We start from the raw sequence: 16,406 nt of genomic DNA, 5'->3' as shown, positions 1-16,406 counted from the left end.
CAAAAGAGCAGGTGCGTGTCCTCCAGACTGTGTGTACACACCAGCAGCAGATGATGTGGGAGCAATAGCATGTGCTCCAGCAGCAGAACAGCAACAGACAGAAGGAAAGCGCAAGGCCTGTTGTAGCAGCCACGCCGCCTGACAGCTCTGCCAGGCTCCCGTCAGGGAAAAGCTCTCCAGTGCACGCAAGGTCAGCATGCCTTCGCAGAAATCCCAGCAAGCACCAGTGCTCTCTTACCCTGGCCTGGATCACGGCCTGGCAGCATGAAGCAGTGAAAAGCCAGTCAGTTCAGCCAGCTTTGAGGCTTGGAGAAGTCCTGGTGTGATAGAAAGCTGCACTGACTGCTCTCGCGCCTTGTACTTCTGGCCCGTGGCTCAGGGACGTGACCAGGCTGTCCTCGTTTCCAGGTGCTGAAACGGCCGTGGAACTGCTGTTTCGTGCCACGGATCTGTCCAGGTCCCTGCCAGCTGCAGCATCGGGCGAGCATAAAGCACTGGGTTAAAGTCCCTTTCCGTGGTTTTGCACTGAGCACAGCCTGGGCCGACCTAAGAGAAGACGTCTCTGAATGTACGAGCGTGCAGGTACTATGATTTGTGCTGCAGCGCAGCCGAGGGACTTCACGGTGTGAAGTACTGACGTGGCACACAACGAAAGGATCGTTTGGACCCTGCCGAGGTTAGGATCTAACCCACTGATTCTGAGCCAGGGTGGGCGGCAGATCCTTTCAAGGGTGCCATGCGGTGATTCACAGGATAAACCCAGAGATTTGCAGTAGGAATCCATCGGGTTAAAAGCACCTGGACCTGCTGTGGTCTTTCTGAGTTCTCTACAACAGGATAATTGCTCTGGTATTTTTGTGCGATCAAAAAACAAGTGAAAACTAAGAGCTGGCATACCCGGGGGGTGCCTCAAGCCTATCCAGGGATGCCTTGAGTCTAAAAAGGTTGAGAACCACTCGTCTAACTATTGTGCCGTTTTCCCTCGTGCTTCAGGGCAGTCTCGTGGACACTGAGATATGAAGCTTGTGTTGCTGTTGTATTCAGGGGGGACATGGTTTGCATTACCACTGTCCTTGGTGGAGCGGTTTCTCCATCTTCCCTCCCTTCCCCTCATCACATCACATTCATTTGCTGTGTCCTGGAAATGATGTGGAAAGTGGGGGGAAGGAGTCCTCCCTGAAGTTTTATTGTTGGAAGAGACTCTCTGGGCCGAGTCCTTTTCCACCTCTGTTGTCCCCGTGTCTTACGTGCGATGCTGTTTCATACTGCCAGAGTCCTGAAGAACCGTTTGCACGTCTGCTTTTAACAGGCGGTCCGCTTACGATTAAGTGAGGAGGAGAAGGGAGGTCTACCCGGGTTCTGTGTCGGTGGGTTTTCAGGGACTCGGGGAGGCAGACTAGGGCCGTGGGTGGAAGGCTAGATGCCCAAGAGGTGGAATAGGATCTGGCCGGAGGAAGGGGAGGGTGGGCAGGGCAGGGGGGACCTGGTTTCCCAAAGTGCTGAGCCCCCACAAATACCACAGGTAACTGGGAGAGGCTCAGCACCATTCCAAGTTGAGTTGAAATGCATGTGTGCAAGTTTACTTTTTCTAGCAGGCTGTTTTGTAGTCTAACGTAAACCTGAACTTTGTTGCCATCCAGGCTGTTTCAGGCTGCTGTAATTAGGGAAACTAAATAAAATGTTATCAGAAAATTCCACATTAGCATGAAAGTCCCTGACAAACCTTTGTAGATTTCTTTTAATGTATTGGGATGACATTCTAGTGCATATCATGCTAATTGTGCTTATTCTATTATCAGGTTTGATTTGATAGCTGCCATTAGCAGACGAATCTATAGCAAAATACACTGTACATCAAAAGAACCATTTTGAAGCAAAAAAGTTTGTGGGGTTTGGGTCAGATATTTGTAGTTATTATCAAATGCATTATTTTCTTGAAAGACAATGTTGTGAGCTCCAGCGCTGGCTGAAGAGAAGCATGTAGATGTCTATGTGGGAAAGGCTGCTTCTTGTAGTGTATGTTCCCAGGAAAGTTCAGCTCATAAGCAGCCTCTGGCTTTCAGTAAGCTCCTGCCGTTACCCAAAGTTACCAGATCAGAAATCAGAAAACTTAGTACTCCTCATCCTTCGCCCTGAGCACACAAAGTGTGACGCTGCCTCTTACTGAAACACGAGAGATTAAACTGTTTCATCAGCTTTGGATTTCTCCCCAGCTGGGCCAGGCTGAATGGTAAACGTTGGTGCTTCTGTGTCGTTCTGTTACTGGTGCCGTGTCCACGTAGGAGCGCTTGACTGACACTAGAGCCCGGTGCGGACACTGCTGCCTTTTGCAGGAGTGCAGTACAGCCCCGACGCCACCTGCAAAACGGGCTCTACTGGCAAGAGCGCAGTGTCGTTGTCCCCTTTGGAGCCCCGAGTGCCACCACGGTGCCGCCAGCCTAGCGCAGACCTGGCTGGAGGTACTGGCCTTCAGCTTGAGCAGAGCAGGAAGCGCTACCCAGAGAGCCCTAATGATTAACTTCCTGCTCTGCTCAAGCTGAAGGTCCATGTTAGCAAACACGCAGCGTATAGTTTGCCCCCATTTTACAACCTGGCTTCATTCTCTTCTTATGAAACGGTTTGAAACAAATGGAGAAACTGGAGGGGAGCAGAGGGCTTTGTTCGAATGACTGACATTTGGATTCCTGTTTTTCAGAGACTGGCTAAACGTGTTCAGCCCGCCCATCATCCCGCCGAGCCAGCAGCTAGCTGGGCACACCAACCTGCCTGCAAGTCTAGGCGCTCCAGGTAGGAATTTCTAAAGCGCAGGTGACTCGGGGTAGCCCTGCAGTCTGTGACGGGGGAGAGCTCTCTAGAAGCCTGTCGTCATACAGCAGCGTGGGCTTTGCCCTCACTAGAAATGCCCCATGCTGGGTTTGGAGGGGTAGCGAGAGCCCACGGGGGGGTACACACCGTTTACTCGAGCAGTTATTCCCACCCAGAACCGCTCCACCTACTTGAAAGGTCTTGGGCTGAAACTCATTCAAAAGGGACCGCTTGCAAGTCCGCATCAGTCAGGAGTGTGGGTCAAACCCGACACGAAAGCTCGGCATTACTCGTGAGCACCGGTAAAGGCCATTGAGTCACCACCTTAATCAGGTGCCAGCAGCCAGGATGTCAAGTCTGATGGCTGCAGAGTGACACGGAGCCTGGATGGAAACTGGAGAGCCATCAAAAATGGAACGGAAGCAAATACCGCCCCGCAAAGGTCCTTTTCCCTTATCTGCTGCCCTAGGGAGTAAAGCAGGTTCCTGCATTTTTCTTCAGGTGCAGAGAATTTATTGTGAGAGCTCATAAATCTCAGCTGTGTATTTGGGCCGCCCAAGGGATGAAGATGTCTCAGTGATTTACTGTCTGAACTAGATTATGCCCCTCAAATTGGGAATGCTTTCAGAGGGGTACATTAGTAATTGCTTATGACAGCAGAATAGGACTTTGCTGTCAAGCGAGGACCTTGTTTTGAAGAATCGAATAATACGTTATGTTAAGCGTCCTAAGTAAGGCTAAGAGAATGGGACAGTAATCCTTGAGTTAAAGGCATGCTGAACACACATTTCCGATAGGTGCTGGAGAAGGTTCTTGGAGCTAGTATTGTGGAACACAATTTACTGCGGACATCCAGCATTTCCATAAGGTTAAACACTGAATAAGCCTACAAGCCTGCTAAATCGCGGCTTTCTCCCATTCAAGCAAGACTCTGATCAGCATAATCTGCGATGCGGTCATAAACTAATTTGGCATTGGTGGTGAACTCTTTTATGAGACACATTGATAGTATCGCTGTAGGAAATGGAGGGCCCCTGTTCGCTGGAGCAACCGTGGCTTTTTTGTTTTCCTCTTTCCAGGGTGGGCACCCTAAATTCTGGCTGAAGTTGTACCTGTCGCCTCACTGAGGCAGCTCAAATAATCCCCTTCCAAGCATGCTGGCAGCCACGTGTGCCTGCTGAGCTCACTGGGCAGCATGAGTCCCTTCGCCATGGGAGCTGGAAGATGCAAGGGAGAGTGACCGAGCAGCCCCATGACTCGCGCTGCCCAGACAGGGACACCGCTGGGCTGCCTGTCCTCCCTGTGAGAGGGCGATGGTCAGCTCAGCGGCCCTGCATGGAGGAGTGGACGCAGGTGCCCTGGAGAGCTCGCTGGGAAAAGAAGGAGTTCTTGGACCAACTTTGTCCCAGCTCCACTGAGCCCCAGCCGTTCACCTGCAGACCTTGGGATGTGGTGACGCAGGCAAGACCGACCGTCTGTGTGTTTTAGTCAAACACAAGTTGTTGGGTGCGGTGAAATTTAAGAGCCTGTGATAAGTGGCATTAAACTAGGCAGCCTAGCCTGGTTTCCTGTAAAACACACGTGCTGCAGAATGCCCGCGCTAACCTCAACTCTGGGAACCTTTCCACAGAGCCTTGCGCAGCCAAATTAGGGATTTGACCTGGAAGTAGCAACTGGGTACCTGGCTGTACTTCTTGCAGAACATCTTTTATGCAGAAAGGTCTTATTTTGTTAGAAACCCACATTAGACAGCGCATGCCATGAGCTGCTCTCTTCAATCTGTTATTTCCAGCCAGCACCTAGGCCACCACAGAAGCGCTCACGGTGCGCGACCTGCCAGATCCCAACAAAAGCCAGGCGTTCTGCCAAATGCCTGGTCACAAGGACACGGGAAAGCAAAGGAAAGGAAAGGTCAAAAGAACCCGTGGCAAAAGCCCGGTGCGTTGGTACTTCGTTCACAAACAGAATCACTGCAGGAGCTCGAGGAATCCCTGCTTCTCCGGCTGCATTTTGCTCCTGATGTCACATCAGAAATTTAGTTCTGATATATTTGGAAGCTATACAAATAGCAACTGCCAGACTTCAATAACTTCTGGCTCTTAAATCACGAGCGCTCAGGTGCCACAAGATAACACAATCATATTATCAGTAATGAAAACCTTTAATTATGTATAACCCTCAGAAAATATCCTTGTCGTTTTAACCTTATCTCAAAAGAAAATGGTGCATGTAATTTTATTGCTCCTGCTAATAAAAGATTTGGAAGATATCATTTATTTTGGGCTTTGCTCAGGGAAATGTAGAAGTGCACATTTTCCAGGACTACCATTGCACTTGAGCTTTCAGTTTCTTTCTTCACATTTGTTTCGTTAGAAAAGTAGTTTTCCGTCAGGCAATGCAAAGTAGACTTGTGAGTCAGAACTGAGGTCACCGAGAGCAAAATTTGGGACAGTGTATTGGATAACTTCTAAAATAGTTTATCGCCTTTGGGCATTGATGTTTCACATGCATTATCTCCCTCTCCCTCTCTCTCAAACTCTTTGGAATTGGCCCGTTTTTGTATCATTACTACTTGTCTTAACTGCTTATAAGACAGGACTCTTCAGGACTGTGAAGCTAGAGAGCTTTTTCCTTAGGCTACCAGTATCGACAGTCTTTATATGCTAACTTTGGAGCACATAATCACAGTATCGATTTTGAGCACCTTGGTTCAATGTTCAAGGGTCAGATTGGAGAAAATATTAATGATGTTCTTTTGAATTTGCATCTCCACTGACATTGATTGCCTCGGAGAACCGGCCCCTGCTTCCAGGTCAGATATGACCCAGACCCCCTGTATTGATCCCTTGGCCGTGAGCAGTGTTCAGGCACTAAACTCTGGGACACAGTGGATACGTCGGGGGATGTGTTTATACCCGTGCACTAATGCACTGACAAATGCCAGTACGTCTCCCTTTTGGGTGCTCAGCGTTGGACATGTAGATAAGCTGATCTCCGTTAGACATGGGGGTGACTCCCAGGACTTCACTGGGACCACGCTGCATCCCAGGGCCTGCTGCTCTTGTCACCTTGCTAGAAGGCAGGTTCAGTGTTGCTAGCAGGCCTAAGCCGAGATGCCCAGACTTGTTTTGTTTTAACATGACTTGGACAGTAAATAGCACTGCTCTCAAAATCAGGTTATACTACAACAGTTATATAAAGTCCTCCTTCCCAGAGCTTCAAACCCTGGAGCACGCTGGGGCAGCCAGGGGAGAGACATTAGCACCTGGAAAGGTAATGGAGAAGGTGAATTAGGCTCAGCCAGTTGGAGGGGGAAGCATGTGGCACGACAACAGAAAACAAGGCAATAGAAGGCAGAGAAAATGAATGGATTAAGGACGCGGTTGCAGATGAACAGAGAGAATGAAAATCTGAGGCTGCATGAGACGGGGAGGCCTGACTGTTTGCCTGCCTTGGGGGTTTAGCTGAGCCGCGGAGTCCGACGTCTGCAGGATCTAGGTGGCCCTTGGAGCAGCTGTTGTGTGTAAGCGCTGGCCTGGGCTGGCCGCTGAGGATGGCAGTCCGGCTCCACCGGTTTCTGCTGATTAAATTGAGACAGTTTCCTCCTGACTGTGTTATTAACACTACTCAGAGAGCCAAAACTGAAATGAAAAGGTATGTGTTTCGTTCTCTGGGCATCTGACACACTAGCCATTCTTCCTCCTTTCCCAGCCTGCAGATAAGGTAACCTGTATTTCCTTGTGTGATCCCAGCTGTAAATAGATGGAGGGCTGGGAAACTGCTGCTGTTAGCATAACAGGCCATTACTTATTATGAGGTAGCAGAGCATACACGCCACTTGGGGTTTGTATTAGTGCTCTGAGAAAGAGATAAACATTTATGATGAAATGCAAGATACAGATCGCATTCAACTGTGAATTATTTCCTATCAAAAAGTTTATACATCGTATAACTTACGTTGAGCTTGTATGAAAGACAGGATTGAAAAAAGAGCTTGGCAGTATGAGGCACCTGTAGTACATATCCATCTTCAGCTCTAGCAGTATACTTGTGCTAGAGGCTAAGAATTAGTTTCTGTACCCAAGAAACATTCTCGCAGTTTACATAATGCTCAAAACACTACATTTAAAATGATTTATTAGCTGACAGCATCTAATTTCCGCGTTGGTGCAGCACACCCTCCTATATCCCTTACCTATAATGTCTGTTTGGCTGGAAATCTGACCCGCTGGCATTAAAATCTTGTACACCAGGATTAATTTGCAAACTGGCTTTCAGGAAATAGAAATATTGCATTGTCTGAAAGCAGCAGAAATCGTGTATGAAGCAGGAATTCCTCTGTGCCTAGCATTTCAATATTTACTTACAGCAGACCTGCGGTGGGCTGGTTGCCTTGCTGCCGCTTTTGCTGCCCTGAAAGAAGTCCTTGATGACACACACTAATAAGTGCAAGTTTTTCTTCAGTGTTTCTAACTTGGAAAGACTGGAGACCCAGTAAGGATGTGGCGAGCGTCCACTCGCCTTTTAAACTGCGATCTGTCCCTCATGAATCTTTTTTAGCATTGCTAGGCTCAGAACTGACATGGTTTCCTTTCAGGGGCACGAAGAGTTGCTAGGGGCTCCCGTACGGCGTCTGATTCTGTTCTCGTAGAGACGTGGGTCCCTCTTGCAGCCGAACGGAGTCCAAAGATCTCCAGATCTGCCCTGAAGCCTTGCCTTCGGGTTTCCGGGGCTTGCACTGATACCATCTTGCCACCGTGACCAAAATGTGATGAAACTATAATCTCTCTAAGCAATTGCTGCCATGATATAAAGACACTAGGAAGTCATTATAGTTCCATGTGTAGAAGCCAATTTTCAATTACGTTTCTTGAATGTTTTACAATCTGTTGTATATTTTTAGTTGCTACACTGCCTCACTGTACTTAAGGACGACTTACAAAATCATGGATTTGTTTAAAATGTAAGCCATTTCTGGTTTCGAGTCAGCAGACTGCATGTGGCGCAGGATCTAAACGATTATTTATGGTGCTCTATAAGTAAAATGTTTATCAGAATAATACCTGTCTGCTTACCAGCCCTGTCACATTTGGGCTAAGTCTGTTCACCAATTTTCAGCGGGATCCAGTATGAAAAGGGCTCAGAGTTAGAGGAGAAACACCACTGTGAACTCTTCTATCGCAGCAATATTGGCATGGCTGCAAGCGTTAGATTTTCATGCAGATTTTGATGCAGAATTTCCTCACCCAGTTCTCTAAAGCCAATCAGTGAAACAGAAGTAGTTAAGCATATTCAATATATGTAGTACATTTGTAATGTAGAATAATAGAAAACCTATAAAACCTCAATGAGAAGTTAGCAAGCTTGAAAGTAAATGATGTGAGACCAGCACAGCAAGGCTGAACTCTTTGGATCAAGGCCTTTCGTTTTATGTTTGATTTTCTGATTCTTCCACCTGGAACATTTTGATAGTGTGCAGTTTCATTCCTACAGCTTTTAAAAGGCAATTGACTGCATTTTTATGTGCATGCAAAATACATTATTATTTAAGCAACTGATTGGGAAAGATCTCCATTAGGAGTACTTTGACCAGGTATCAACAGGATTGTTTTTTGGTTAGCTCTAGTAGATGATTCCAGCAAGCATGGTGTTATGCAGTGCTTGGGCAAGCCCTGAAAGATGCATCTTAGACTTTGAATGAAAGCATAAATTCACACTGACTTGGAGGGTAACCATTTGAAGGGTTTGCACAGAAGTCAGAAGAATGACACCCCTTTGGGGAGCGTGTCACGTGTGGCAGATAGATAGGCGTCTCCCTGGCACTTTGTGAGCAACGGAGCAGTAATTTACTCTGTTTTTCCCCCTTCACACAGGCGAAGGTGACTTCAGTGCTGAAGATGATGAGGAAGTCTTGACTCTTCAATACGATCCATGTCTGAACTGTTATTTTGATCCAAAAACTGGGAAATACTATGAACTGGCGTAGCCAGGGTACACTACGGAGGGCGTTCCTCTGTTGAAAGAGGCTTGCATGTTCAGTTCTCTGTGAAGTACTGACCAAATCTAACATTTTTGTGTCATTTCAGCATTTGAATTGACAAGCAGTTTGCAAACGGAGCGTATTGTTTTGTGAATAATACCCTATTGTTGTAGTTTTGTACTCAGTTATGTTGCAGTGAGCAATCACATAACGCACCAGCTCCTGGGGCTCCGACGTTGCCTCTGATGCTGGTTTATTTTATATTCGGTATTAAGGACAGTATGTGAATAAATTCTGTTTTTGCAGCATTGGTCTGTAAATTATGGCTCGATACAAACAAACTATATTTTTTCACTCCTTGTTTAATGGATATTTGTTTTAATTGATTCCCTAGCATCTGATCTTTATTCTTCAAGAAATACAGCGTGATGCTCCAAGACGTGCTCCGCGAGCGCTCTCTCCTTCCTCGTCAAAAAAGGCAAGATTTTCCTTCCTCTGCAAGAAAGTTTCTCTACTAAGTAAATGCTGTTACCATATATATCAGTGCTTCTGAGAGACCTTAACCACCTAGTTGGGGGTAGTCCTGCTTTGAGCGGGGGGCTGGACCAGAGCTCCCGACGGCGCGGTGATCCTTGGTGTTGGTGCCGACAGTTTCATAGAAAACGGGATCTTGAGAAGTGAAAGCAGCCGTGCGCAGCGTTCGCAGGTCGGATGTACTCAGGCTGCGCGCTCACGCACAGGTATTTTAATTGCCGGGTCCCAGTAAAAGACAGTCTCTGACTGGACCCATTTTTATGTTCTTGTATCACTTTGTGACCAAGTCAAGCCAAGGGGGAAATAGCCCATACCTTTTCCTCTTGTGGATGCCGTCCTCCTGTTCATCAGAAAGAAGCCTGTTGTTGTAGGGGATTTGTCCGTGGTTCACACGCTCCTGTAACCTTACAGGATTAGCTTGCCCTTTGGTACCTGGGTAGCTTTGTTATTCAAGCCCATCTTGAAGGCATCTCAAGAACATCGAGTCTGGGGGAGAGGCATTTTACAAGTTCATTTCTTCAAATGTAATGAGGAAGCCACTTTCAAAATTGTCAAGCTTCCTTCCGAGCGAGTCCCCTTGCAGGTGTTACGGTTTTGGCTAAAGAGCACAGATTCTGGTAATTAGCATTTATTCAAGAGCAAACCCTGCTCTGCTCACAAAGCCTTTATTTGGGCAAGGCAGCTTAGGTGGCCTTTAGTTTCGCCTGAGTGAGGAACGCAGGATTCGGCTCTCACCGCGCTAGCCATTCCCGTCCTAAAACGTCTCCAAGCATTTGAGACTGTGTTTGACAGAGTATACACACCTGTCTGCTGCCACTTTCAAACAAGATGAGTACAGATGCAGCAGTTAGACCTGAGCTGTCATTCAGATGCCAGGACAGGGCCTCGCGTGAGCACTGCCTGGTTACTGCACTCCTCGGGTCGCCCGGCAGAAGACATGAAAGATGTCAGACCCTGGCCAGGCCTTTATCACGGCATCCTTCAACTGGTGCTTTCAGCAGTGCGTTCGTGGCTTAACTTTGCCTTACTCCTTTTTCCTGGGGAGACTTCTAGACAATGTTAAACAAGACGACAGGCATACTGGTATGTGAACAAACCTTTTTTCCCTGCTAAAAAAAGCACAGGCTTGGAGAGACAGAAATTGGAGCTCGTTTAATGGTGCACCTCTGGGTGCCACATTATTCAAATAACTTCTTACTTCTCCAGAAAAGGTTAAAGGGAATGTGTTACTCACAGGAAAAGTGAGCTACAGGCATTTCTACTGACACTGTCCTAACCCTCTGCTTATTATACACAGCGCTCTGCCACAGCAGTTATCTGCAGGATGATGGCTCTGAATTTCTGTTCAGAATAATGTGTTCAAATGTCACAGAATTAGTCCAGGTGATAACTGGCAAGCGGTTTAAAATGATAGGTCTCTGAATTGTTTGTAATTATAGCTCCCAGTTAATGCATGTTCTGGAATCAAGTGAAAAATGTGTTTGCTAATAGCAGTTTGGCATAAGATCAGATTGTGCTTCCTCGTGCAGTTGCCTTCCTTGGCAGACACGTGCGTCCCCCACACGCTGTTGTGATCGTGGGTGCCGGTGGTATCCGCACGCTGCACTTACAGACCTTGTGCACTGCCGTGCAGACACTTTCCCTTTTCGTGCTAGTCCCATGGCCAATTCAAAAGGTTGCTTGACATGATAGTTTGCCCTTTAAGGCTCATCTCCTAGGCTATGAAAAATCGGGCCGATCCACAATGTGCTGTCGTGGTTTTTGGAACTGGACAGTTTCTATTCCCCGTTACTGCCCCGGGTCTCCCCATCTCAGAGGTGCGGTCTGCTGTTGCAGGGCAGCGCCGAGTCCAGACTGCCTCCTGGTTCCTGGGTGTCTTTGAACGGTGACTTCCTTGGACAAAAGCAGTTGGTTGCACAAACGTGTGTTGGGAGAGTCGAAATCTCCAGCGGACCAGCAGATAGACCAGTCTTGTACCATGCATCTCTGCCTGGGGGAAACGCTGATGCGCTGATAGGGCTTTTCGAACTGCCTCTTGAGAACGATGGTGACTCTAGCACCGCAGCACAGTGACTAGCACGAGTCCTCACCTGGGTGGAAAAATTGAAGTTCTTTATTTCAGCTTGTATAAATAGCAACAGCTCCTTCCCCACGTCCCTGTCAAACTGGTTGTGAAGTAGAAAGCCACTTATCGAGCATTTAGATCACTTGAAGTGTTCGAAATACCCCTTTGAAAAGAGATGCTATTTCCCAGCGACAGGCTGCAGCACGGGAGAGCTCTGCACAGGGTTTCCATCGCTTGCGAACGCTGCTCCTTTGTGTAGTAACGCTTCTCCGAGTCGGGAGCCTGCATCTTCCAAACGGAGCGTGCCGTGGTTTTCTCCTTTTCCCTTCCTTGTTCAGCAGCAAGTCCTCTGCCCCGCCATGTTGTTTCAATAGGCATTTATTTTAAATCAAACCATCTCGCTTTCACTACTAAAAAACACAGGCATTACTGAGTAGCAGGGAGGTCTCTTGGGATCATTAATTTAGGCTGATCGCCTTTGTGAAAAGCCGCATGTCTTTGACATCTTGTAGGTCCGGTGTCATGATAACATGAACAACTGCAACAAGTCCACAAGCAACTGAGGCTCTGCTACAACTAAAGGGTCTTTGGTCACTGAGACTCCTCCATCATCACTCCGTGAGCCCAGGACGAAGCATTTCGAAGGTGAAGCCCAGGATAGCCTCTTGGTCTGCCAATTTGTCAAAGTCATCGTTTATGCTGAAAACGGCAAGTCTAAAGGAAGCGCACCGATTTCCTCCTAGCACTTACGTGCGGCACTGACTTGTGGTTCACCAGACTCACCTCGTTCCCAGGAGTGTGGCCTTTCAAGCATGTATAAACCTGGGCTCAGACCAGCAAACTGTTTGCAGAGTCCCCGTGTCGGACAGGATCCCAGAGCACCGAGCAGTGCGAGGAATGCAATCAGTTTTCATAAGCCTGCGCGAACGCTCCCGAGCCCTGCTGCGAAGACGCAGAAGTCAGCGCTAGCTCGGTGGGTGCTGCCTGGAGTCAGCACACCTCCAGGGAAGGCCATCAATCACAGACCTCTCTGCACGCGCACATCCAGCAAGAGACACTCCTCGGCTCACTTCTAGTTGTAAGGGGCAGCAGACCGCCCCTTGTCAGCTGGATTTTGAATACTGTGGGGTTTTTCTTCAAACCTTGAACTCAGTCAGGCCCCAGCGTGTCCTCATGGGCCCTTCCCCTGAGGTTTGCTGTTTGCCTAGTTGAAAATGTTCCCTACATTACATAGGACAGCCCAATCCATTTCTGATGTACCCTCCTTCTTCCCTTTGCTCTTAGACCCCAGCTGTCTTTTCCAAGGCCCCAAGGAAGGTGCTAAATTGAATCCTGATGTGCCCGAGAGTCCCAAAGGAGCTCACTGCTGTCTCTGGGACACCTGCCCAACCGCCACGCTGAGCTCCCCGTGGAAACTGAGTAACAGGTATGGGCTGTCGAACGCAGGTTCGACACTGCCGCCCACTGAACAGCCCCTGGGCGAACGTGCAGGACGTTGGTCCCGAACAGGCGCAGAGCTGGAGCCCACCAGCTGCCTCCACGGCCACAGGGACCAGGTGCTGGCGCTCCACTACCGGCACAGCTCCGCTCGGGCCATGGCCATCCAGCCACCGTGTCAGAGAGACGACCGCCAAGGTTTTGTGCCCCGAGACATACTTTTGAAACCTGTTTTGGTTAATAATTGTCCTGAGCACTGCAAGAACCTTCTCCATCGTCTCTCATTATATAATGAGGCTTACGGGGAGACGGGGGCATGTAAGCAGTGACCTACATGTGCAATACATATCTATAATAATAAAACCAATCTGTCTTTGTTTTTTGTAGTCACATTACTGATTGCTGCTGTCTCCCATGGTTACTATAGTAACTCGGCATCCACAGCTGCCACCTTTTTTGGCGCTTAAAAAGAAAACCTGCTTAAAAGGAGCCCCCTGCTAAACTGCCAGCTTGGCTTCAAGCCCCCGGGGAGGTGCAGGTAACAACTCTGCCTCTCTCTGCTGATCCGAGGTTTAACCTCAGAGCCCGTCAGCCGCTGTCCAGGCAGCCGGAGCTGCGATATCTCAGGGTCCTGCTCTGGGTGCCAGGGCCGGGCCAGGCGCCGAAGCCCTTTTGCACCTGCCCTGACGCCTTTGAGCCAGGCTTTGTCACTGTCCCCGCGTCTCTTCAACAGCATCCCAGCCTCCGAGCCGGCGCGCAGGGTGGCAGCTCCTTGCTAGGACCACAGGGGACTGCTGCCTAGGAGGAGCGCGCCTGCCCGCGCTGGGCTCAGTAGTGCAAGGAGCCGCTCGGGGTCTGCTCGCTCCACACTAAAATGGCCAGTTCCTCGGCCAGATCTGCAGGCCGCCCGACGGCTTCGACCCATGCAGCGTGCCCAGAAAGGAGGGGCACTTCCTTAGCCAAGAGCGCTGAGGAAAAATACTGACCCCTGCGACGCGCCTGCTGCCTGGTACAGAGACCGAGCGCTCGGCTCGGGGACTGAGTCTCCCTCATCCATTCACGCGGGCGCTGTTTGGTGCAGGTGGGCAGTGGGCAGCAGACACCTGCGCTCCCGCTCTTCTCCGTGGCAGCTCGCTCCCCGCGCTGCGAGAGGCGAAGCGGTCGGGTGCCCGCAGAACCCGCTCGCCCAACCGCCGCTCCCCAGGGCACGGGAACTCCTCTGGCCGCTCTCCCGCCTTTCCAGTCAGGCCAGCGCGTGAGCACGGACAGACAGCAAGCGACTCACCCCCAAAAGGGCGTGCTGGCAGGGGGGCTGGCCTGGCTCCCGGAGCGAGCCCACAGCTGACGGTGAACGTCGGCCTGGCCCCGAGCATGGGGTGGAGGAAGGTTGGCCCAGGGGGAGCAGGCCCAGCGTCGCTCGGTCTGGCTCGGAGGGGCACGGTGGCCTTCTGCACAGAAACGCTCCCCGACTCTGTGCACCTGCACATCAGGGGCCGTTTGCTTCACGCTGTTGCAGTCTCGTACGGGACGCTGGTATGTTAGGTCTGTGCAGGAGACCGAAGGGCAGGGGAGGGAACGAGGGGCTCTGAAATTGCAAATGCACTTTTAAAACACTGCATATTTATTAAGCCATCTGCTGCTGCAGCATTAAGGGCAAAAATCGTACTACAGGCAATTTATTCACAGCTACAGTTTTACCACCTGATGTGCAGAATAACAAAGCTCTACAGGCATTTGTTACTGTGCTGAGTAATCTCCAAATGAATTCATAAAGTTGAGGAGAGCTCCTGTGGACAGTCTCCTCCACGTTAAGGTGCCGCTGCCTCGCCGGAAGCACGGTGCCAATCGCCCCGGATGCTCGCAGGTGCCGAGGGCTCGAATCCTCCGGCACAGGCAAGCAGATGGGCGCTGCGGGCTGCGGCTGGGTTTTAAATCTAACGTTGGGGCGGTGGCGCTTTGGTTAGCTGGGCTGCGTGTGAGCACCTGGGCTCTGTGCCGAGCTCTGCTCGCTCCGACACCAAGGGAAGCGTATGTTAAAATAGCTGGTGTTTGACCACAAGAAGCAGCCTGCAGCTTTGCAGACCCCAGCTGCCGCCTGGGCGAGCTGCATGACTTGCACGCGGAGGAATAACAAAAGGTAAGAAAACCTCGTTCCGACGAACCACGGAGCCCTTGTGGCGGCGCCCCCCTGCCCGCCCGCAGACTGCTCAGCTGCTTGCCACGTGTCCACCCCGCTCAGCAGCGCTGGTGACTGGCTCGTTGCTGGAGCTGGGCCCAAACTGCAGCCTGAGTACAAGGATACGTCTACACGGCACTGACTGTCTCCGGCACCCAGCCGCCTGACGGGGCCCGGCCGTCCATGCTAACCCTGCTCTGGATGTCATAACCCGCTCCCGCCTGCCTTGTCTTGCTGTTGTCCTGTCCCGTCCCTGCCCGTTGGAGCCTCACCCGTTGACACTGCTGTCAGCAGTGATCTCCGTGGCATTAGCACTGACACTCCCCGGCCGCACTGCAATGAAATCTCAGCTTACAATCACCAGTGAAACAGGGGTGGGGGCGAGGGAGCGAAGACCAGAGCCCCCGGCAGCTCCCCAGAGAGCACGCATTAGCCTGAGACAGCTCACTCGTGCCGCCCTGGTGTCAGAGCCCGGACGACCCGGGTTCAGGGAAAGCAGTGGGGGAGCCTGCCCCTCGCCCCAGGAGCCGCCTGACTGGGGACACCTACAGCACACAGCTAGGGAAGTCGTCCCTGAGGGGCCCTGACACCGAGCGCAGCACAGGGAGGGCTTCCTTCACAGGCTCTCGCAGCGCCAGACTTCCCAACTCGGGCCAAGTCTCTGCTAGTCCGGGCTCCCTTTCTCCTGTGGCCCCAGCTCAGAGGGCTGCATGCTGCCCGTGCCTGCCTGCCTTTGTCGCAGAGGCCAGCTATCTCGGTGCACCGTGCTGCCCGGTTCCCACAGCCCTGCAGGGCATGCAGCAGAAATAACCGGCCGACTCCTTGGCAGGCCATGTCCAGTGCATGCCCACCCACTGGCTCCGTCTCCTTGCCGTGCAGAGCACCGGCGATGCCAAGCCAAGCGGGCCATGACCATGCCTGGCTTCTCGCACTCTCCTGGCCTGCTCTGACCCCTGCATGCTGTCACGGGGGCAAATGCCTCCCCCCTAATTCACTTAGGGTGGAGGCTGGTGCTCTGCAATGCCAATTACAAGCAAGGTATAAATGCCTTCCTCCGTGTGATGTGTGGGGTTTCATATTACCTTGTGCGCTAATTGTGTTGAATGTAATAGTGGGGACACTTTGACACTGTTAAAGTTAATGACCCATTGTTTAAATGGGAAAGAGACATTTATAGTCAAATTTATTGTTGGCTGAGCCGTGTTGAGCAGCCTGCTCCAGAAGGGCCCAAAGCACCAGGAAGGCGAGGATGGCGGGAACGCCCTCTACGTAAGTCGTAGTTTGCCAGGAAATTCTGTGTGCCGGCAGCCCGCGCCCACCCCGCAGCAAGCGCCTGCACAACGGCTAATGCGGTCCTACACGGTGCCACTGTGGTTCCACGGCGCGAGCAAACGCCCGGCAGGCGAGGG

At 50.7% G+C, this 16,406-nt stretch overlaps 1 protein-coding gene and 1 long non-coding RNA gene across 12 annotated transcripts in view; one reads left to right on the top strand and one right to left on the bottom strand.

Annotated features, from left to right (window-relative positions):
• The window catches only part of CFAP20DC (CFAP20 domain containing), a 125,944-nt gene extending 112,744 nt beyond the window's left edge, over positions 1-13,200 (top strand). For 8 of the 11 annotated variants that reach the window (XM_059715807.1, XM_059715809.1, XM_059715808.1 and 5 more), the window contains 2 exons: positions 2,696-2,787; positions 8,679-9,093. In XM_059715807.1, coding sequence (XP_059571790.1) covers positions 2,696-2,787; positions 8,679-8,791 — 205 coding nt within the window. In that variant the 3' untranslated portion in view covers positions 8,792-9,093. Of the gene's footprint in view, positions 1-2,695; positions 2,788-3,884; positions 5,078-8,678; positions 9,140-9,179 lie in introns of those variants that run through there. The other 3 variants (XM_059715810.1, XM_014604757.3, XM_059715811.1) reach the window with 3 other exon arrangements.
• LOC109286202 (uncharacterized) overlaps positions 1-16,406 on the bottom strand; it is a 226,871-nt gene that overhangs the window by 92,706 nt on the left and 117,759 nt on the right. The gene's annotated exons all lie outside the window — the stretch shown is intronic.

This window comes from Alligator mississippiensis, chromosome 12 (assembly GCF_030867095.1).
Source record: "Alligator mississippiensis isolate rAllMis1 chromosome 12, rAllMis1, whole genome shotgun sequence".
Lineage (NCBI taxonomy): Eukaryota > Metazoa > Chordata > Crocodylia > Alligatoridae > Alligator > Alligator mississippiensis.
The sequence above is the reverse complement of the archived record's forward strand: the minus strand, read 5'-3'. Positions and strand labels throughout refer to the sequence as shown.